We start from the raw sequence: 23,124 nt of genomic DNA on the forward strand, positions 1-23,124 counted from the left end.
GAAGATAATTAAACTTAAGTTTGCGGCATTGGCTTAGGAAGGGGCATCTACGCTTGCGGGCAGGACTCCTAGACTTAGGAGTTCTAGGCCGAAAGTCCAGGGTAACTGGGTGGTTGCTACATAGGGCAGCTTGGCGGTTGCTAGGGAGCGAGAGGGGCGGGGCTCGACGCTGGGAAATGTCTAAGAGGCGGGGCGGGGGCGGAACTAGGAGTGCGGCGGCGCGCGCCTCGCGATCTCAGGAAGTCGCGCGGGGGATAGACGGGGTGCGAGCGGAAGTGACGTCGTCCCGCACACGCGGTCCAGCGTGGTTCGAGCGGGTGTCTTCGGTCCGGCTTGGGAAGTTACGAACTTTTTTACCCCACGCAGGCCGGGCCCAACGGTCTGGTACCAGTCCTCTCGGCAAGATGGTGAAGCCCAAGTACAAAGGACGGAGCACCATCAACCCCTCTAATGCCAGCACAAATCCCGGTACAGTCGGCTGGGCTTGCGGAGGGTGGGGCTTGGAGGAAGCTTGGGGTTAGGGACTCCGAGTGCCTTGCTTGGAGTGACTTCAACCGCTGTCGCCTTTGGGTATGAGAAGGGCGAAGGGATTCCTTGTTCGGAGGCACTGAGGAGGGCTGAGTCTTGCGCGCCTTTGAAGCGTAGATGCCCGGCTCCAGGTCTAAAGCCGGGAAAGCGAACTCTTGGGCCTGGCAGCCTTGGGGCGTTTCCAAGGTGAAACTGGAAGCTCAGAGTTGGAAGGGGCACTTAAATTTGACCTTTTCTTGTTTTCCTGTGTGTGTCGGGTGTTGAAGCCCCTCCCCCAATATAGTTAAGTCTTGTATAAGTCTAGCTCAAGGAATTGCTAGAAGTAAGTTAGATAAAGTCAGATAAAAGTCATGTCGGCCAACCCAACTGGCCTTTTATATTTCGCCACACTTGCCTGCCACCTTAGCTTTGGCCGTTTAGATGAGAAAAGGACTGTAGATTTGGGTCTTGGAATCGTCCAAGTGCATCGAAAACGTTACAGATAAATAAATATGGTCGTGTCAGTAAAGATGTTTTTGGAGATGTGTATGAATTTTAAGGTTCCAACACGGAGTGAACAAGATAGCCCTTGTGAGAGTCCTTTCCATTTGGGTTTAGTTAATAAAACATATTAAAATATGGCTTAAAGGTTTTGGTTTTGATTCATGTTGAATGTTTTCCCTGGACTGCTGCTAAATTATTCAATTTGTGTAGACTGGCATCTTACAGTATTAAGCCTGCAAAGGCCCTAGAGATCATGATGTTATAGGTGAAGAGACTGAGCCAAAATAGGTGAAGTGGCTTCTCACAGCTGACAAGTTAGTGAGCAGTAGACCCACCAGTCCTGTGGTCTCAGCCTGTTTTCTACTGCATGACTTCAGGAGTAGACAGGCGACTTGATGCGCAGTTGATAGTCACGTCGGACTCTGCAACCCTGTGGACTGTAGCCCACCAGGGAAGGCATCCCCAAATGTGAAGCTAGCGTTACTTTGCTGGTTTGTCCTTCTCTTTCTCTCTGAGATGTAAGGCAAAAATGGCTATCTATTTTTCTGTTGAATGAACTAAGATCAAGCATTAGGAAGTTAAGAATTTGGTACATTGGAAACACTTAGGCTTCAGAATCATACAGAACCTTCACAGTGCTTTTCCTGGAGCAGGTACACAATATTTGTTCCACTGAAACCCAGAGCTAGGCATCTTAGTGGTTAACAGCAGAGATGGTGATCCAGTGCTTTTGTTCAAATTCTGTCTGTGCCATCTTTGTCTTTGTACAGGATGGCTGCCCCCTGTGCCTCAGTTTCTTAAACTGCACAATGGGGATAATGCGACCCTCTGTATGGATTACAAGACGACGCCTGTAGTATGGATAGCACAGTGCCATTACTAGTGCTCAGAAACCTTACCTGTTATCATTTTCAAAACAGTCCTATGGAGGAGTCAAGATTAGGTCAGCTTTGTCATACCATGTAGCTTCCAGGAATGATTCTTTTGGAGCAACACGTGGAGAAAGTGGAGATTTTGCACTGAGGTGGAAGCTTGCCTACTTTAAATGAACTGGTTGGTGTGCTTAAAGCGATGGCTATAATTAGACTTGTTGGTTATCAAATAGTGTTCAGACTACTTTTGTGTTTCCTAGATCGAGTGCAGGGAGCAGGAGGCCACAACATGAGGGACCGGGCCACAATTCGACGCCTGAATATGTACAGACAGAAGGAGCGCAGGTGAGCCTGGACACTATTGTCCCCTCCCCCTTCCCTTCCTGCCCTGGACTTGTAGCTGTACCTGTGAAGTCCTTGATACTCCCACCTCCACTTTCCCCAAATAGGCATCCCCAAATGTGACGCCAAGCCAGCATTGCTACCCTAACTTGTCCTTCTCTTTCTCTCTCAGATGTAAAGCAAGAATTACTGTCTATTTTGCTGTTGATTAAACTAAGATCAAACATTAGGAGATTAAGAAACTGGTACATTAGGAACAGTTAGGTGTCAGAATCATACAGACTCTTCCTGATGCTTTGCCTGGAGCAGGCACTCAACATTTGTTCAACTGAGCGTGTTTTTCAAATACCGTTTTATATGATCAACTGTCAATTTTGAGTTAGAGACATGAGTAGTGGGTGGTGAAATAGTGATCGTGTCACAGTCCTTACCCTACAACAGCCCTGTTGCTCACAGCCTCAGCCTCCATGAATGGTGTGTTACATCTCAGGGTAAATGTCTGTCAGATAGAAATCTGCTTTTCTTGAACAAGGCATACAGAGCAGTGTCATGAAAGCAGCCAAAAAAGTTGTTTTTTAAGGCCAGACTTTAGATCACCACACTGTGGCACTTGGACACTCATCACAACTCAGAGTTCTGCTGAGGCAGCCCCGACCACAGGGACTTGCTGAGTGTGACATTTTGTGAACTGGTCTTAATTTGTTTGGTAATTGGATTCTTCATCCGTTCTAAAAGATGTGTCTAAAACGCAAACGTCAATGAACTTAATCTGCCTTAGTCACCTGCTACTCTGCAGTTTGTTTTAAAATTTCGAGTTCCAGCATAAATCACCCTCTACTTAAAATTCATTTAAACCAGCCTTCAAATAATTATCCCCAAAAGGCTCAAGTATGTGATTTTTTTTTTTAAAGCAAACAGTAAACAGATTTTTAAACATGGACATTAGTTGTTATTCATCGAGCAAATATCATTACGTGCTCTGTTGCAAGAGGTTAAATGGCTTGGGGCAATCTGTTTTGAATGTCAAAGGACTTTTTGGTTACCAAAATCTGTATTTCATGATTGCTTAAAACGGAAAAGGGGGGGAAAAAAGAGGTCCTTTTGATGGGAAGGGTATTCTGTAAACCCAAATTTGCCCTTGTCTTCTGTCCTCAAACCAAATCTGTTATTTCCTCCATTTAGGAACAGCCGTGGTAAAGTGATTAAGCCTCTGCAGTATCAGTCAACGGTGGCTTCTGGCACAGTGGCAAGAGTGGAGCCGAACATTAAGTGGTTTGGTGAGTATGATCCTCTGCTACTTTTGCCCTAGAAAATGTGCCCTGTTTGGGAAAGGGTAGAGTGTTCAGGTGTCTAAAAGGTATTCGGGTTTTGGGAAACTGTCAAGGACAGTATGAGAAAGGAATGAGCTAAGAAGTCCCTGCCATGGGGAAAATGCAGAGAAAAGTGGTACCGGTGGCTTTCATAGATGTCTTCCTTTTTTGAAAAGAGCTCATCATTGTTCACTGAGTGTGAACCTCTTAGATGAGATCGTCCTGAATGATTAGCATTCACAGACCTTGGAGCGCTCCTATGCTCCTCTTCTAATTTCTGATCACCTGGAGAGATGGCTGTTTGAGAGGTATCTTGAGGTGTGTTTGTGCCTTTAGCCTGAAGTTCCTCTGAAACCTTTTTTCTTAGTGCAGTTGTATTTGGACTGAGTGAAAATGAAAGGACCTCTCTTTAGTCCTTCCCAGGAGTGAGTAATGTGTCTCCAGAGGCAGCGGGAAGGCAGAATTTCTTCCTTTGGAAACCCCACGTTCATCTCCGTCGGGGCTGTCAGCCTTTCCCTCAGCATTGCCAGCTGTGTGGACATGTCAGGTGGTCAGATCCATTGTTTGCTTGTTGTTTGAACTGTATTTGATCATCTCTTAATAGCTCTGGGTGGGACGGGTATCCCCTAGAAAACTGCAACACAGGAGAGTGTCTGAGAGGCCTTCAAGAGGCCTTTAGCATGGTGGCACGGTCCTGTGACTCTAGATCCAGACCCTCCTGGGTGCAAGTCCTCATTCTACCCTGTCTGGGACCGTAAGCAAGTTCTTAAGTGTGCTTATCAGTTTTCCATCTGCAAAATGAAGACAAAAGTAGCACCTGTTTTGTAGGTCTGCTGTGATAATTAAGTGAGTTAACACGTGATGTAAAGTGTCTAGAACAGTGTCCAGTAAGAAGTACAGTGGAAACATTAACTGCTGTCGCTGTCGCCGTCCCCGCCGGCGTGGTCTTCACCTTGAGTTTGGCATGTGTGCCGCCATGTGCCTTTTAGAGAACAGGCTCTCACTTCCAAGGTGTGCTCCAGGAGGTGTTGCGTAGTTTTATTTTGTTCCCTTGCAGGACTTGGTTGGTTAATGTAACAGTCCCTTCAAGCTTTCATCATCCTCAAACCAGGAGCTATGACTCTTAGGAGGCGCTGTGCTTCGGGATCCTCTGAGTACACTAACTGATCAGCTGTGATTGGCTCCATATTTCTTTGCCACGTCCAGCCGGAAGTAGGACGTCTGTCAAATCCCAGTTCCATTCAGTGATGTTTACTTTTCAGTTTTGTCCAGTCAGGAAATTGGACTTGGAAAACTACTGAAACCCTTTGTGTGTCTGGGTTGGTGATTTAGTTCGTAGTGAATGAATGCAGGAGAGGCAGTTTTTGTGTTTTTTGGTGTTTGCCTTTTAAGTTTGAAAATGGCTTTAGGGTAAATGTGTCAGGTGTTTGGGTAAGTGAGGGCAATTTAAAAATCTTGCCTTTCACTGTGTCAATGGGAACATGGAGGCAAAAGCAATAAGGAGCAGTTTATTAAACGGTAACATTCTTTTGTAAAACAGGAAATACACGTGTGATTAAGCAGTCATCATTACAAAAATTTCAAGAGGAAATGGACACAGTCTTGAAGGATCCATACAAAGTTGTCATGAAGCAAAGCAAGTTACCCATGTCTCTTCTCCATGATCGAATCCGGCCTCATGTAAGACGGAGGATGTCCCCGGCAGACCACACAGATCTCTCTCTACCTTATTTAGCTCTTGTTTTTTCTATAGAGAATAGTGCCTGATGCAGTACTGATGAGCTTTCTGAGACTTCTCCTTTCGCCGTTATTAAGGGTCTCACCTTTAGCATGAATCCGAATTCTGTCGGAGAGGTTCAGTAGCATAGTGGACCAGAGTACAGGCCTGACTTTTAACCTTTTTGCTGGACCCTTTCTGCAGCCTTGAAGTCAGGATGAGCCACCTCCTTGGGTGATTGGATGCAGATGAAACATCCATTAAGGCTCTTGGCACAAAGCAAGCACGTCGGCCGCCACTTAATTAGAGCTAAATAGTTTATGGCTATTACCAATACCATTTTTAAATGTTTTTGCAGGCAAACTTGTTTAAGTGGTAATTCCATCAAACTTTGGGGAAATGTAAAATTAGGACTGGTTGGTAGGAAAGGAGACTTTGGTGTTGAGTACTTTCAGCTTCAGTGAATTCCTTTAAGAGTCTTGTCCCCTGAAGGAAAGGGTGCCTGTCAGATTGGTTGTTAAAATTGATGAAGTTCAAAGTGCAGAAAGGACTGAATCTGGCTTGAGTGGAATGAGTTTCACAGGGAACCAGAGAAGTGGCCTAAAGCTTGGCTGCACATTTTTACATGAACTGAATAATAATTTCCCCAAACATCCATCAGTTACAGCACAGAGCTTCAGTTCCAGCATCAGGAGGGGAAGAAAACATTGACATACATACAAGAATTAAACAGTTCAAAGAGAAGTGTTTACTTGCAGAACAGAATAAAACCCAGGGCCTGGTTATTGCCTCAGGTTTTGTCAATTATGCTTTGTTTTATGACGGACTAGAAGAATGGCACCTATTAGTGGAGTGACTGTTTTCTGTCAGGGAAACACATGAGTGTAATTCGTGAAACACAGACAAGTCGCTCATTTCTCTTGTTCTCTCTGTCTGTTCTCCCTAAAGCCATCTTTTAACAAACTGTTGAATCCTGTTTATGAGAAGAACAGAGAAGAAGCTCTGTTGTGGATTTATTGCTTTGTTGCACATGCTGGTTGTTCAGTGCTTTTAAAATGCAGCGCTTAAATGTCTGATAGTGTAGGTTGGGGGGCCCACGACTGCAGCAGCCGGCTTGTATTTTGGTGCCGGTACTCAGAGTAACTGATGAATTTTCTGCTTTGCCCTTGAAAAACCTTGTGTGTGTTTGCGTATGCTCAGTCGCTGAGTCATGTCCTACTCTCTGTGACCCCAGGGACTGTAGCCCTCTAGGCTCCTCTGTCCATGGGATTTCCCGGGCAAGAATACTGGAGTGGGTTACCATTTCCTTCTCCAGGGGATCTTCCCAACCCAGGGATCAAACTCAAGTCTTTTGCATCTCTGGCATTGGCAAGTGGATTCTTTACTGTCCACTGCACTACTTCAGTATCCACTGCTCATTATAAAATCTGCTTCTGAGATTGGCTTCACAGTATAGTCAAATCCCAGGGACAGAGGAGCCGGTGGGCTACAGTCCATGGAGTTGCAAAGAGTCGAACGTGACTGAACTCGCACATGTATGCACACACGTAGTTATATCAGATATACTTTTAACTTTTGCACATTCACCTGTATGTGCATAATAATTACTGTGTGGTTTTTTTTTTTTTTAACAAAGCTACTTTTAATACTTTGGGGTGAGCCCCACAGAAATGAAAAACACTGGGAAGGGGTAACCCCCTCACCCCCAGGAGTGGCCCAGGGGGAGGGAGGCTGCCTGGGGGGTAGGAAGCACAAAAGGGACCCGCTGCAGACTCGAGGCGAAGGGCATGCCATCCGTGCTGGGACCTGTGAGCGCCACAGGAGAAACCGCGAGTGTGGTGGGACTGACTCCAGGCACACAGGCGATGGGCGAGAGGGTTGGGCCGAAGCCACAAGGCTACTTGGGTTCCTCCTTCTCGTTTGCCTTTTTCTGCTTCTGCTGCGTGATCTCCGAGTCCCTCCGCTCGCAGGTGGCAGCAGAAAGCCCGTCATCTTGGTGCTTTCCCTTAACCGAGTATTTTATAGGCTAAGAGATTTTTAAGGATAATTTTGGTCATGATTTTCCCAGTGACTTTAGAACCTCATTCTCATGTGAAACGTGACTGTTCTGTGTGGGGGTGTTCCCTTGTTGGGTGTAGTGAGTAAAAGTAAACTAAGAGATGGGTTAGAGACTCTGAGAAAATGCTAACATCTTAAGGATCTTTAGGAGTTGGAGGGGATTCTGTTTAGAAGCCTTGGGGTTGTTCTGTCTTCTGAGTTTAGTAGCTGGTGCTTACAGAGGAGCCTGTACTGAGGGCAGAAGGTGATTTTTTTTTTTTTAAACTGAGGATATTCTCTGCCGGCTATTAACAACATACTGTTACGTGATAGATCCTAACTCAGACTGTGACTTTCATCCTGCTTCAAAAATTCCTCTGCTCGTAACTGCTTTATAGGCACATCAAATTCTAGTTAGGATCAGGTTCCCTTTATCACATCTAAACTATTATTTTGGACTTTTGCTAGATGTTTTTCATCTGAAGACTTTCCATGTGCATTTAATAAAAAATGTTACCTAAATTAGGGAAAATGTTATCTGAAACTAAAATGCATCTTACAAAACAAGCAATTCCTTTTAGCCATGAAAGAAATTAACTTCCAAGAAAAAGTTGGCATTTACAGTTGGTTTAAAAAAAAAACACAAATTCGAGCATGATCGTCCTTGACAAAATCTGTGAATTTGGCGAATTTTATGCACTTACTTGAAAACTTAAAAAAAAGAGGGGGTCAGAAAAGAGAAGCTAATTTTCAGTATTGTAACCTTAATTACATTTGACTAAAAGTTTATGATAAATGAAATAAAGTTGAGTTTTTGGCAAGTCTTACACACAGCTCTTCATATTTGCTTTGCTTATTTGTATTTTGTATTTCTCTAAGGAAGCTTACAGAACTTGAAGAAGAGGGGAACAAGTGTGTTTGCTATTGAAATAAGCATTTTGATGAGAAGTCAGGCTGTATTCCTGTTACATATTTTGGTATGGGTTGAGCTTTGTAAAAATGAGAGCAGAAAGCCTTTCCTGGGTAGGTTTTGAACTTTATGCTTTTGCTCTGTGCTTTGTTTGGTGTTACCTATAATTTTCCTCTCTCTTTAGAATGCAAAGGTGCACATCCTTGATACTGAAAGCTTCGAAACAACATTTGGCCCTAAAGCACAGAGGAAGCGGCCAAATTTATTTGCAAGTGATATGCAGTCACTTATAGAAAATGCAGAAACATCCACTGAGAGCTATGACCAGGGCAAGGATCGTGACTTGGTAGCTGAAGACACTGGTGTGAGGTACTGTTTTGAAGTTCATGCACATCTCATCATTTGCTCTTTTGTAAAACAAACATCTTCTGTACAGTTATTTACCTGCAAGAAGCTCAGTAATCTATCTCATAGATGGAATTAACCTCTTCCCTTATACTAGAAAAGTTAGTGAAATTGGTTGGGGTCAGATGGAAGTTAATTTAAGATAGATGATTTACTATTGGCCTCTTAATCCCCCCCAAATAAAAATAAGTGACACTTTCTTTGTAATAATAGCAGTATATTCTGTCACAGGCAATTTTTCAAAATGTAGTTAAATTGGAAATACAGTAGAAAGAAAAGAAGCACTCCTAATTCCTCCACCTCTGTTGTTATTAATATTTTGGTGACTATCAGGATTTCCTTAACCAGAGCCTCTGGATTACTGAGAGGGGTTCATGGATGGCCTTTGAGGTTTCTGTGACCATCTGAAGATAATATGGAAAACTTTTGTGCATACATAAAAGTAGTGAGGTTTTGTTTTTAGGGAAGAGGAGGGAGAGGAAAAGGATCCGTAACTTTCATCATACTTTCATAGGCATTCATACCCAAAAGGAGATCAAGAATCATTCAAGGGTATATGTATATGTGTGTATGTGTATATATATGTGTGTGTGTGCATGCTAAGTTGTGTCTCTGTCCATGGGATTCTCCAGGCAAGAGTACTGGAGTGGGTTGCCATTTCCCTCTCCAGTGCTGTATAGCGGGTTCTCATTTAGTTGTCTGTATTATGCATAGTACTATATATGTGTCTGTCCCAATCTCCCAACTCATCCCACCCCACTTCCCCACTTGGTGACCATAAGTTTGCTTTCTGTATGTGTGGCTCTGTGTCTGCTTTACAAATAAATTCACCTGTACCATTTTTCTAGATTCTACACACAAGCAGTATTATGCAGTGTTTATCTCTTTCGGTCTTACTTCAGTCTGTTTGACAGTCTCTGGGTACATCCACATCCCTGCACATGGCACTGTTTTGTTCCTTTTTGTGGCTGAGCAGTAGTCCATTGTATGTACGTACCACACCTTCTTTATCTGTTCCTCTGCCAGTGGACATTTAGGTTGCTTCCACTCCTGGCTGTTGTGAATAGTGCCGCATTGAACATTGAGATTCATCCATCCTTTTGAATTACGATTTTCTCCAGATATATGCCTAGGAATGGGACTGCTTGGTCATATGGTGGCTCTGTTTTTAGTTTTTATGGAACCCATGTACTGTTCTCCATAGTAGTTGTATCAGTTTACATTTCCATGAACAGTGTCGGAGGGGTCCTTTTTCTCAAAACCCTCTCCAGCATTTATTTTTTTGTAAACTTGATGATGGCCATTCTCACTGGTGTGAGATATACCTCATTGCAGTTACAATTTGCATTTCTCTAATCATCAGCCGTGTTGACAACAACTAGTTTTTTTATACCCCCTTTCCCTGGGCACATGGTTGATTTTTCCTTAAAACATCCTTTAATCTTTATAGCGCATCAGTTGCTCACTTTGGTTGCTTTCTCATTTAGAAATGAAGCCCAAGAAGAGATATTTAAAAAGGGACAGTCTAAAAGAATATGGGGTGAGCTCTACAAGGTAAGACTTTAAATTTTCTCTCGTTGAGTGGTTCCTTTGGCCTTCATGATCTTGTGAGAAAATGAACTTGGACCTACTGATGCTCTGTCCGTCCACCCATCCTTTTTCCATGGAGAAACCAGGATGGATATGGCTTTGCACATACTACTGTTGTTCTAGATAACCGTGTTTTTTTTTTTTTTTTTAATTACTCATAGCAGTAACAACCACATTACATGGATTCGTATATTCTCTGTTTATATCGATATTCTTTGGATTACCTGCTGAAATTAAATTTCTGCTGAGATTTATTATACTTGGTTAGAACTGCATGAAAGTTTTTGAGTTCCTTAGTCCAGCCGTCTCTGTTTTACCGACGAGAATGGATGTCTCGAAAGCTTGAGTACCTTCCCCAGCTCACCCAGGTAGCTAGTGCAGGAGGCTTTGTGTCTGCCGAGTCCTGGTCCAGTGCTGTTCAACTGGCTGGGTTGCATTTGAGTAATGTTCTCAGTAACAAAGTCTTTGAAGTATAGTCACGTAATGAAACGGTAACGTAATAGGAAACTAATTCCATGAAAGCAAACTAAATTTCTTAGGTTTTTTGGTAAAATGCAAAACACTTATAACATAGAAACTTAAGAGGTTTAAGAAGTAAATGATTCTACTCGCTATTGCATAGCAGTCATGAAATAGACTGGTTTCATCCAAGCCAGTTCTGTTTGAAATTTTGACAAGTTTCAGATACCCACAGGGTGAAAAACACTTTTTAGAATACTGATCGCTGGGTTTTGAGATTGGCTCAACCTGCTCTCCTCATAAGACTGTTGAGAGGTTATCCCTGTTATTGCTTTATTTTTCCCAGGTTCCCTTAAATGCCTTCTCTTTTTAATTTTGCCCATGTACTACTGTAGCAAATCACTTTTGTTTCTTTGAATTTGCAGGTGATAGATTCATCAGATGTCGTGGTTCAAGTTCTTGATGCTAGAGATCCAATGGGTACACGTTCCCCTCACATTGAGACTTACTTGAGAAAAGAGAAACCCTGGAAACATCTCATTTTTGTTCTTAACAAATGTGACCTTGTTCCAACCTGGGCAACGGTAAGTACAGCTGCTAATGCAAAACAGATGACCAAGTCCATGTGGCTCGTTATCCATGAATAATTAGGTGTCGTGGTAGGGTTTGGGTCAGCAGGTGGGGCAGCAGTGTTGCACTGTTGAGGTTGTAGTCACTGAAGTGTCTTCATTGAAGGCAAACCTAAAATGGGCCCATGAATGCCCATCATTGATGATGGACAGTTACCTTTGATCCCTGGTGGTTGGCAGTGGCACAGCTGCGGTGCCCACGGGAGGACTAGTGTGGGCCTTTGGAAGGGGCGGCAGCTGCGGCCCCTGGCCCGTTTCACATTATGTTAGCTTAATTGCCTTTAGTAACAGTGAAGGCATTTTGGGAATACTGTTCTGTGTTTATAAGGCAGAAAACAGCATCAACTGTCATACTTGAGAAAAATATTTCAAAGAAGTACAGCTAACATTTTCCTTGGACAGCTGTATGTGTGAAGTACCGTCCTGTCATTCACGCTCTGGTTCTTCCTGTGCTGTAAATAAACAGCTCCCAATTTACCAGCTTCTTTCTTTTCTCCCTTTAGAAACGATGGGTTGCCGTCCTCTCCCAGGATTACCCGACACTTGCTTTCCACGCGAGTCTTACTAACCCATTTGGCAAAGGAGCGTTTATTCAACTTCTACGGCAGTTTGGAAAGGTGTTGAAACCTGGCCTGCCCCTCCTGGAATTGGGGGGCTGTGGGTTGGTGTGAGAATTTCTCTTCCCAGAGTGTGTCTCATCTCCTACATCTTCTCAGTAGTGAGAACAGTGTGTTCCGGAGCTGTAACCACTCACAGAGCCTCAGGATTACAGGGGACCCTCAGATGCTCAGCCTGTACCCCCTTCCCCAGCGAACGTCGCTTTCCTTTCTGCCGTGTCCCTGGCATCGAATGGTCCACCCTCTGCCTGGTGGTGATGACCTGTCCCCTCCCAGCACTCCCTCCACTCTGGGCTCCTAGGCCATGCAGTTCGCTCCCCTCTGCCTAGAAGGGACCCTGCTGGACTCCAGCCTCTGACCCCTGGTCAGACGCTAGTTCCTCAGGGAGGCCCTGAAAGCAAACCGTCTTGAAATTTCCTGTGCTGTACCTGCAACTATGTATTCATGTGTTCAGTTCATCTTACGTGGCCTTTTTTTTTTCTTACCTGGCTTCTAACAAAGGATACATGACCTCTGTCCTACCCTTCCCTGCTTCCCAGAAGAAATTCATGGCTGTTAACTTCTGGCATTTTCTTCCATATTTTTGTACACGCTTATGAGTTTGTGTTTCATTCCCCACCCCACTCAGTTTTACGTATTTGTTAAGTTCCTGCTGTGGAAAAATGAGAGTTAGGTTTCTTACCCCTGTCCTCTCTCTCCACTTCCTGTGTCCCTGTATGGCGTTTGGCTAAACTACCATTTGCTCAGTGTTTACAGTATTACGTCCGAAGTGTCAGTCCCTGCTGATCCACAGTGCTATGATTATAATTCCTTTCCCGCAGGACCTTCTGTTTTATCTGGTGTTAGTAGCTCCACTTTATTTGTCACTGACGTGTCACCAAATCCTCGATAGCGTGGGAACTTTCAGGGTGTCCAGCACCTCCCGTCCAGGTGGAGCCACGTCCCAGACTGAGGCCGGGTCTTCCTGGGATCTCCTCTCACCATCATCTGAGAATTCACACGGCTGTTCCCTGTGTTGGCTCCCTTGTTCACTGAATCCTTTTTCTTTCTTGGTTTACTCCTTTTCATGGAATGTGTTTTCCAAAGGCTTTCTGAGGAAGAGTACTTTGGGGGAACATTTTTTTGAGACCTTGCCTTCTGCAAATTTCTTCATTCTACCCTCACACCATTTGTTCTTAGAATGTTGAAGGTACCACATTGCATCTTCATTTTTTATTTTTGGCCTTGCCACATGGCTTGTGGGGTTTTAGTTCCCCAACCAGGGATTGAACCCATGCCCCCCCTGCAGTGGAAGCATGGAGTTCTAACCACTAGACTGCCAGGGAAGTCCCAATTGTTGAATTTTCTTTGCTTCAGTACATTTATGACATTTTGTCCAATTTTCTGGGCAGTTACCTTGATTCGGTCATTTAACTGTTCTATCACGAAATGTGTTTTGCCTCTCACTTTTAATTTTTAACTTCTGAAAGCCCTTGTTTAACTCCAAGTCGCCCTCCCCCCTTTTATAGTCTGTTCGTGTTTCACGGATACACTAGCTTCTTTGTCTCTGAGGACGATGAGGATAGTGGTATTTGGGAATTTTCCTCTACATTTTCTTACATTGACACTGTCTCCTCCAAGTTGCTGTTTTGCTGTTTTTTCTACTAGAGTCACACTTCAGTGTCTGGTTATTCTTGGTTCTCCATTCATTTTTAAGAGTGAGCCACAGACAAAAGGCTATAGAAGCTTTATGCAGGGGGTGGGCTTGTTGAGAGGCTTTACTGTAGGGTGACTGGGAAGAAATCCAGGATTTCGTTGGGGGACACTCTAGATGTCGCTATCTGCAGGTCTGTTATTCTTCGTCTTATTTTAGCTGCCCCATGCAGCGTGCAGAATCTCAGTTCCCTGACCAGGGATTAGACCTGTGCCCCCTGCAGTGGGAGTGCTGAGCCCTAACCACTGAATCATCATGGGAGTCCCCGTCTGTAGGTCTTCCTCCTGGACCTGTGAGTTTCCCTAGAAGGGAGTCTTCCCGTCTCCAGCTCAGGGGTGTGTGGACCTGGTTACCAGGATTCTAGGAGTGCAGTGGGAGCAGGGGCCTGGGGTTGCACTATTTAGTATTTAGACGTTCAGCTCTCTGGGAAAACTTGCTTTCAGCAGCTGTTCTGTGTAAATCTAGGGTCCTTGTCAGGCCTGAAAATTAGAAATATTTTCAAAGATGTAGGGTTCCAAAGCAGTTATTGTCTTCTAAGCCTCCGGGGCACAGAACTTGGGGTCCCTGTGCTGGGCAGGGGAGGGAGAGGTGTGACTCTTTGTACAGACAGTCCACTGGTCAGTCCTCTGGATTTCAGGCCCACCCTTAGAGAGGGCTGTACTGCCTATTCCCGAGGCCTGTATTCACTGCATTTTGCAGTGTATTTGCTGCATTTTTAGCCTTTCTACCTTTGCAGCCATGTAGCTTTCACATTTTGTAGTGGGCCAAGTTAGATACTACTTTTTAACTGGTAGTATTCTGTTGACATCACACATTAGTTTGTTTTGTCTCATCTCTAGCTTATGCTTCCATTCTATGTGTTTGGCTCTCTGGGGATGGGGGTGGGGTGTGAATTCTCACTGCTGTGGTCCCAGGGGTTTGTGGAGGGAGTGAGGCAGTCATGGATGTTCAGTCCTCTGTCTCTAGTCAGAAGCCCCCATTCATTTGTAGACTCTTCTTGAGCTCTGCCTCCGTGAGACTCTCACCCAGCTATCTAGCTTTTGACGCTGCCTTTCTTTTCTCTTGTCGTTTGTTTTTGGCAATGAGTGTGCAAAATATGTGCAGAGAAGAGGAGGGGTGGGTCATGGGATTGGTGCATCTGGTAAGGTTCTCTTCCCTGAAGACATTGTATCAGTAGACAGCATTCTTCTAAACTGATGACTAACGAGCTATTTCTTCCTTTGTTTCTCAACCTACATACTTTCAACCTTAAAACATTCAAGAATAATTTCATATGAGTGATTGAGGTGCTGACTCACCTCTGATTTATTAATGAGGATGTGTATGCAACCCACTCAGACTAGGCAGGTGGTGCGTGTCTGGGCTTTAAATCAAGTCGTACTGGTAGTTTGTACTGTATTCTTTATGGCAGCAAAGTAACACAACCTGTTTGTCCCAAAGATACTCACTCCACGTGTGTGTGGTGTGTATTTTTTTTGAACAGTTGCACACGGACAAGAAGCAGATCAGTGTGGGGTTCATTGGCTATCCAAATGTTGGCAAGAGCTCTGTGATAAACACACTGCGCTCCAAGAAGGTTTGCAACGTGGCCCCCATCGCAGGTGAAACAAAGGTACCTCTGGCTCGAGGGGTCTGTCTTACTTTGACTTATTTCCACTCAGGACATGGAAACGTCTGTCTGCCTCTCTTGGATGAGATCTCCATTGGGAGTTTAGTCCCCTTGTCTCAAGTGGGAATGTCTTGGAGCTGTTTCTGCCCTTTGGATAAGACTTTATGTGCCACTGCCTGATCTTGGCATGGTTTGCTGTGTGCCCCTTGAGTCTTGTTTTCATGTCACTCCAGCCTTTTGTTTTGATAAACAAAACTGGAGACTATTTGATGTCTGGCTTAAGAAAGAGCAATTCAAGTTTAAGATAGATTGTGCTGATTAGAGGGCCTACCCTGGAACACGGAGTGTGGGGTGCAGCATGGTTCTGGTGAAAGGAACTGGGGCCAAGCAGCATGAAGCTTCCAGAAGTACTTTTCGAGAAGTCAGAGAACGCTTTACTGGACGTTATTGCACAATCCTAGATGGAGAGCCTGCCTCTGCATTATTTTTAGACCCTTAGCTGATGGAAGCTATAGTTTATGCCTCGTGGAAGTGCCTCGTGCACGGTATACGGAGGAGGGGCTTGGAGCTTCGTTACCTAGCAGGCTGCTCCTCTGTGACCGCCCCCACACCTGACCCCCGGGCCCAGCCCCCCGTCTTGTTAGGTGAGCATCAGGGCTTTGTGAAACTCCTCTCCGGGACTGACCCGAAGCAGTCAGAAACAAGTCTCTGCTTTTAGGTCTGGCAGTACATTACCTTGATGCGTCGGATCTTCCTCATCGACTGTCCGGGTGTGGTTTACCCCTCCGAGGACTCGGAGACCGACATTGTACTGAAAGGAGTCGTGAGTATTTGGTCCCGGGAGGCTCTGTGTTTGCCTTCGAGGGGAGCGTGCTGTGGGGGGCTCTGGAGACCCCTGCTTTTTACTCATTCAGCAGGCAGTTGGGGTCAGCCTGTCTGACCAGACTGGAGGAACATGAAACTGAGCAGGGCGGCCTCTCTGCTCCACTTCAGCCTGTCTGAGGAGGCCGAAGGGCATATCTGGTCAGTGTCATCCCACAAAAGCGTTTGTCGTTTACACACGGGATCCAGAGGGAAGCAGGGCCTGTTTATGTTTAGCAATAATTCATCTTCGTGGGTTTATGGGTTGAGTCATTTTGGAACTCGGTCATTTCCTCACTTGTTTCTGAAGACGACCTAGAGCTTTAAATGATTCCACTTAACCTTCGCCAGTGTTTCTGGCTATATACATCCTGGGCAGCTCCTCCCCTCCTTCCTTAAACTATTTATTCCCTTCTCTTTGTGTCCTGGAATTGGCAGACTTTTAACCATTTCTGCAAGTCAGTAGCACAGAGCATTCCGAGTTTAAAGTGCTTGCGGAAGCCATGCCGTCCATTTGTGCTGAGCCGGATTAGAGCCAGATTAGAGAGGGGTTCTGGGTTCCCCGGCTGCGCTCAGCTTTCCATGGCACTCCTTCCAGCCAACCATGTCTCACCACCTCTGGGCCCTGCTTGCTTTGAAGCATTGAAATCTATTTTCAGACACAATTACAAAGAACCCTCAGAGCTTCACTCCTTCCATAGTCAAGCTTGTAAGCAGGAGCTTTCCTATCAATATTTAGGTTCAAGTTGAAAAAATTAAGACTCCTGAAGACCACGTTGGTGCTGTACTTGAACGAGCAAAACCAGAATATATCAGCAAGACATACAAGATTGATTCTTGGGAGAACGCTGAGGACTTTCTGGAGAAGCTAGCTTTCCGGACAGGGAAGTTGTTAAAGGTGAGCCAAGGTTTGTGAGAATGCAGACTGGGGCCTGCTTCAGGCCTGTGTGCGCAGTGTGTGCTGTGGCCCTTTTTTTTTGGTACATGTGTGTGAGCAGTGTGAAGTATGAACCTCGGCAGCCAGGTGGTGACGGACAGCTGGGACAGCGATGTGCCAGCAAAGTGGGACGCGGCTCTGTGGTTTGAAGTGGGCATCTTTCTGCAACGTTTCAGGGTGGAGAGCCTGACCTGCGGACTGTGGGGAAGATGGTCCTCAATGACTGGCAGAGGGGCCGGATTCCTTTCTTTGTCAAGCCGCCCAATGCAGAAGCCCCAGCAGCCCCCGAGGTAAGACAGAGGTGGACCCACCTCTCTGGAAGCAGGGTTACTGGACCCGCATGTCTTTGGACTACCGTCATCTTCCTTTGGGGTATAACTTCCAATTGCGGTGTCTCCCATCCCAGGTGCCACTGGCTGTGACCTTGGGGGGGGGATGACCTGGAAGTAGAGGTGTGATAGAAGACTGAGTGTGAATGCCAGTCTTCAGGGCTTTGAAAAAGGAGAGCTCGTTACCTGTGAGTGCTCGCTTTCGGTTTTGTGTCTTGTCTTCTGCTTGAAGAACAGAGCTGTTTCCAAGGTTTATTTTGTTTCACAGACCCGGTCAGGTGCTGGGGTAACATGGTCCTTGCCCTCAGGAAGCTCGTGATCAGGCGGGAAAGGAGAGTGGTACGGTGGATGCTCAGGGAAAGTCTTAGGTCTGGGGGCTCTGAGCTACCCCGAGAAGCTTCCCAACCGCTTCATGTCCCTCCCGGCAGTGGACTGCGCAAGGCTCCAACTTGAGTGCTTTGCCTTTCTACTTTAGGGTCTTCTTCAGAGCTCAGCCAAGTCTGTTGAAGAGATGGCTTTAAGTTTTGCTTTAAGCTAGTCTTTTGGGTCCATATTTCTCTGATATCCTCTCACCTGGCTCCAGTCCCAGAGTTTCCATTGTCAGCTAGAAATTTCCGTTTGAATATTTTCTCTGGCATTTCAAAATCAACATACCTGAAACTGATGTTACTCAACCTTTTCTCCTCTTCCCCTAAAACCACCAGACAAGCAGTACCGCAGGGCAAGGCCCCGCCCTCCTGTACACGCGCACGCACACACATGCACATGTCCACGTGCCAGTGGAGGAGTACCTGGTGTTTCTGATCCTAGACGGGCCTCGTCTTTCCGTACCTGTTACACAGGCTCCGGAACCAGCTGGGTAGCTGCCAGAGTCAGTGCAGACCCCACAGGTTAAGGGCTAAAATCCACAAGCCTGCCCCCACCTCACGCGCCAGCATAGATGGGGTTCTCAGACTACCCCCACATCTGCCCAGCTGACTACGAATTCAGTGCTTCCCATGTGTGGTCATTTGCTGAAAGGACTTGCAGAACTCAGGAAAGTGATTTGCTTGTGATGGCTGGTTTATTATAAAAGATACAAGTCAGGAATAGCTGAATGTCAGGTGCATAGGGCACCTGTGGGGTGGAGGGTGGCATGGAGTGTCCACACCCTCTCCAGGCAGGCCACCCTCCCAGCACGTCAGGGTGCTCACCAGCCTGGAGGCTTCCTTACAGGTGCGGTTGACAGGCTCGTTAGCCATGGGTGATTGAACTGAATTCCCAGCCCTCTCAGCGATTGCTTGGACTCTCAGTGGCCAGCTCCTAGTCTGAAGCTGGGTCCCCGCACAGTCGTCTCAATAGCATAAACTGATGTGGGGCAGAGGGACTTAGGAAGAATAACAAGAGAAACCAAAGGTTTTAGGAGCTCTTGTGCCAGGAATTGGGGGTCAAAGGCCAAATGCATATTTCTGTTACCCTGTTGGAAGACATGCAGTGCACAGATAAACATGTGACGTCAGGATGTACTGATTGCCGTGAGGGAGACCAGACCAGGTTGAGGGGTTTGTGGGAGACGGGGGTGCTTTGTAAGTGAGGCGGTTAGGGCTGGCCTCTGGGGAAGTGGCCTTTAGGGGAGACCTTGGTGGCCTGAGGCAGGAGCTCCGTGGATGTCACAGGAGAGGTTCCAGGTGCCAGGAGCACCCCAACCCCTGAGGCAAGGTGAGCCTGATGGGCCGTGATTCTGGAGGGAGGCCGTGGGGTAGGCAGCACTGTGGCTGGTGTGGCCGGGGCCTCTGGTCCAAGGAGACCGTCTTTGCCCCCAGGTGACCCCGTGTGGAAACGGCGGGGTTTTCTCTCACTCTTCCTCCATGTCTAGTTGTTAAGTTGAGGCAGTCACTTACCCCTGCTCTGTGACTCACCCTTCCCTCTTTTTGGTGGTGGCAGAAACTCCCTTGAGAATCCCAAGGCTAAAAAACTACCTTAACAGAAAACCGTATGAAAACATACGTAGGAATGTTGTGTGGTGTTTCCTGAATTCCATGGGTTCCTGATGTATTTAGTGCTCTGCGCAGCCACCTCGCCTGTGGAAAATTCCGTGAGTCCTTCCGGCCTCAGCTGTGAGTGTCCACACTTGAGGCCTCGCGCTGCCAGCCCACGTTTCCCTCGGCCCCTTCCCCGAAACCACCTCAGGGCTGGTTCTGAACCCTCCATTTCCTCCCAACCTTCTTTCGAGCCGCTTCCTCAGTGCCTCTCCTCCACCCTCAGCACTTTCTAAACCAGCGCCATTCTGCTGGGCCTCCATTCTTCCCCCGTGGTGTGCGCTCCCCATGACGTGCTTTCTCAGCAGCCCCTGTTCCTCCAGTCCTCAGGGGTGGTGTAGGCGACCTCCTGTGTCTGCAGTGTGTCTAGTGGTTTGGGTTTTCATGGCTGAGTACTGTGAGTTGGCGCACCCTTTTGGATCGTAGCTGTATTCCTCTCATCCTTGCATGCTGGGTTCAGGGCTTAATGCACACTGACTTAGTGATACGTTAACAACGTGACTGAGGTGTGCATGTTTCTGACACTTTCCCTTAGTCCTGAGAAGAGGACTGCCTCGTTTGAGAGCATGATGTGTAAGTTCAGAAATACAGCAGGGATAATGCACAGTATTATAAATTGGGAAAAAAAATTTTGAAAAAGAAGAGATACTACAAGAATATGTGTAACTGAATCACTTGGCTCTATACCTGAAACTGACACAATATTGTTAATCAACTATACTCCAATGTAACAAAAACTTAAAAAAAGAAATTCAGTTTTCATTTTCTGATTTCATTTCTCTCCCCACCCCCACCCTTCTGTCCTGATTAGCTTCCATCCTCCTCATCTTTGGAAGTTGCCACAGAAACTCCCCAGAACAACCCAGAAGAGGAAGTCACAGAAGCTGTAGGTGAGGAGTCAGAATCCATCCTCGAGAAGGAAAAAGAGGAGCCCCAGCCCTGTGGCATCGATTCAGAAATGCAGCAGATTCTGGCGCGCATCCGGCAGAACTTTGGCAAGATCAACGTTGCGCCTCAGTTTTCTGGGGATGACCTGGTTCCTTTGGAGATGTCCGATATCGATGATGAGCTGGAGAGCCTTTCTGCGGAGAGGGAGGAGGAGGAGGAACAGGAGCACCCAGGAGATGATGAGGACGAGTCTTACGCAGAGTCCCAGGAGGATCACCCGGGACGCACCACTAAGGCTGTTATTCAAGCCTTGGATGAAAAGATCGCCAAGTACCAGAGGTTTTTAAACAAAGCCAAAGCTAAGAAGTTTTCAGCAATCAGGTAGCGTCTTCTTGATCTCACAGATTGCTGTGTGCTGGTTCATTTTCCCAGAAACTTGACATAAGGAGTTTTTTATAGGGTAGGGGAAGGTGTCGCTATACATTTTAAAAATGTACAGCTGCCTGAACCTTGAGAAACTTAGTGGTTGAGTCTTTTACAAATGTCCAGGGGCTGCAAAAATGGTGTTGCTTCTACCAGTGGCGTTAACCACATGAAGAAGAGCAGGTTTCTTTCATCTGGGAAATGTCACCATCCTCACATTTGCATGAGCTGTGGGCAGTGGAGGGAAATGTCAGACAGTTTCATTACCGGACTCTCCCTTTTCAGGATATCCAAGGGACTGAGTGAAATGGTTTTTGCAAAATCCGAAGGACAAAAAAAAAGGAAAGCTGAAGAAGATGTAGACAATACAGGTACAGTTAAATTACTGAAATCAGGTAGATGCAATATGCATCTTCAGAACTTTGGGAAATTTAAGTTTTATCTCGGGAATTATCTCTTGTACTGTCATCCTGGTCATCCTGATATTTATCATATCTGGCAAATTTCCCTGGTTCCACTTATTATTTATCACACAAATTGTCTTTATTTTTTTTTTAATATCTGTCTGTCTATTTATGTATGGCTGCTCTGGGTCTTTGTTGCTGCTCTTAGGCTTTCTCTAGTGCGGCGTGCGGTGGCTCCTTTTGGTTGCAATGCGCAGGTTCTCATTTCGGTGGTTTCTCTTATTGCAGAGCTCCAGCTCAGTAGTTGTGGTGGCTTAATGGTCCCATGGCTTGTGGGATCCTCCCAGATCAGGCATTGAACCCTTCAGCCCAGTCGTGTCCAACTCTGCGACCCCATGGACTATACTGTCCTTGGAATTCTCCAGGACAAAATACTGGAGAGGGTAGCCTTTTCCTTCTCCAGGGGATCTTCCCAACCCAGGGATCGAACCTAGGTCTCCTGCGTTTCAGGCAGATTCTTTACCAGCTGAGCCACCAGGGAAGCCCAAGATTACTGGAGTGGGTAGTCTGTCCCTTCTCCAGGGGAATCTTCCTGACCTGGGGATCCAACCGGGTCCTCTGCATTGCAGGTGGATTCTTTACTATCTGAGCTCTCAGGGGAGTCCTTATCGTTTTTTTATTCTGCACATTTCTTGGGGTTAAATTGGTAATTCAAGAAACTTCCTCTAAAAAGAATACATTATTAAACTTAGAATCTAAGGGTGGATCCAAAGACAAATTTTTTTGGACGGGCAGATAGTTCATATATTTATTCTTTATGCAGTCATTCTAATAACTTCTACATCAAGTATGTTTTCAAGATAAACTGGAGGCCTGGGAGCACACCCCCACCCCTACCCCCGATCTGGCAGCCTCCTGGCATCTTCCTGGTTTTATCTGTGTCTCACACCACACTGTTTTCACACCGGCCTTCTGCCTTCCTCCTCCAGTATATCAAGCTCTTTCCCACCTTAGGATTCACAGGCACATTTTAAATAAAAAATTCCCATTTCTTTTCTGTGTGTGCGCATGTTTCGTTTCCAGCACCGACCAAAAAGGGAAAGAAGAGGAAAGCACAGAGGGAAGAGGAGCAGTCAGACAAAACTCACAGGACGCTTACATCTAAGGAGGTACGTGTTTTGGTCCTCAGCATCCCCCAGTTTTAGAGTAGAGAGAGGAAGTATATTTCTTACAACTCACACTTTATGAAATTAATGCTCTAGAGTTTAAGTCAAGGAACCCCAGTCCTAAATGACCTGGTTGAGGTCAGTGAAATAGGATTAAGAGTTGACCTTGACTGCATGAAGGTCAGCTGAGTGTATATCTTTTTTCAAGAATGCCAGTCGCTGCCTTCAAACTTGGAGACTACCGTTAGGAAGCGTCTGCTGGGTTTATGTGGCCTCAGGGAAGTGACACATGATGAGCCGAGTTGTGCAGGCAGATTGCTGCCATCTGTGAAGCTCAGCTCTGTAACCAGGCTCTTGAGAGCTGGAGGGGTCCCCTTTGGGAGGTGGAGAGCTTGTTATGAGTGTCCAGCCTTAGACCAGAGGACCACTTGGCAGGAGTGCAGAAGAAAAGATGCAGGCATCTGCCGAGGGTTGGGCCACGTGACAGCCTGTCACTTGGAGCTGCAGTGGAAGTGCAGGCTTGAGTCCGTGAGATGAACCCTCGCTCGTTGTGAGTGCTGCCGCCAGTAGTTGTGGGAGCAGTCTGGGAACGGAGCACAGAGAAACAAGGGCCTCTTCTATGACTTTCAGTGTTTGTTTGATTGGTTTTTTGCCTCTTGGTGTGTGTGCCGTTTTTGCAGAGGCGGCGAGAAGCACGGCAGCAGAGATCCAAGAAAGTCGGTGTCCGCTACTATGAGACACACAACGTGAAAAACAGGAACCGGAACAGAAAGACCACCGACTCAGAAGGGCAGAAACACAGGCACAGGAAAGCCAGACAGAAGCAGTAACGTGTTAAATGTTGTTTATTAAATTATACAAAAACATGCAACTAGACACTGTTCATTGTCTTCATGC

At 46.1% G+C, this 23,124-nt stretch overlaps 1 protein-coding gene and 1 non-coding gene across 2 annotated transcripts; one reads left to right on the plus strand and one right to left on the minus strand.

The window, feature by feature from the left end:
- Positions 1-282: 282 nt before the first annotated feature.
- Positions 283-23,094, plus strand: GNL2 (G protein nucleolar 2). Its single transcript, XM_065916207.1, has 16 exons — positions 283-468; positions 2,144-2,228; positions 3,408-3,502; positions 5,076-5,215; positions 8,384-8,568; positions 10,092-10,158; positions 11,079-11,237; positions 11,786-11,899; positions 15,076-15,204; positions 15,920-16,024; positions 16,802-16,960; positions 17,176-17,289; positions 20,158-20,615; positions 20,943-21,028; positions 22,145-22,230; positions 22,908-23,094. Exons 1-16 carry the CDS (start codon positions 405-407, stop codon positions 23,055-23,057), a joined length of 2,196 nt encoding a protein of 731 aa, XP_065772279.1. The 5' UTR covers positions 283-404; the 3' UTR covers positions 23,058-23,094.
- TRNAF-GAA (transfer RNA phenylalanine (anticodon GAA)) lies at positions 21,531-21,602 on the minus strand. Its single transcript has one exon. It is a non-coding gene; the product is annotated as a tRNA-Phe (tRNA).
- Positions 23,095-23,124: the final 30 nt, after the last annotated feature.

This window comes from Muntiacus reevesi, chromosome 1, assembly GCF_963930625.1.
Source record: "Muntiacus reevesi chromosome 1, mMunRee1.1, whole genome shotgun sequence".
Taxonomy (NCBI): domain Eukaryota; kingdom Metazoa; phylum Chordata; class Mammalia; order Artiodactyla; family Cervidae; genus Muntiacus; species Muntiacus reevesi.

Coding starts and splice junctions, on each gene's coding strand:
- GNL2 (XM_065916207.1), top strand. CDS start 405: ATGGTGAAGCCCAAGTACAAAGGACGGAGCACCATCAACCCCTCTAAT. Junction 11,238..11,785: donor TTGTTCCAACCTGGGCAACG/GTAAGTACAGCT, acceptor TTCTCCCTTTAG/AAACGATGGGTTGCCGTCCT. Junction 11,900..15,075: donor TTCTACGGCAGTTTGGAAAG/GTGTTGAAACCT, acceptor TTTTTTGAACAG/TTGCACACGGACAAGAAGCA.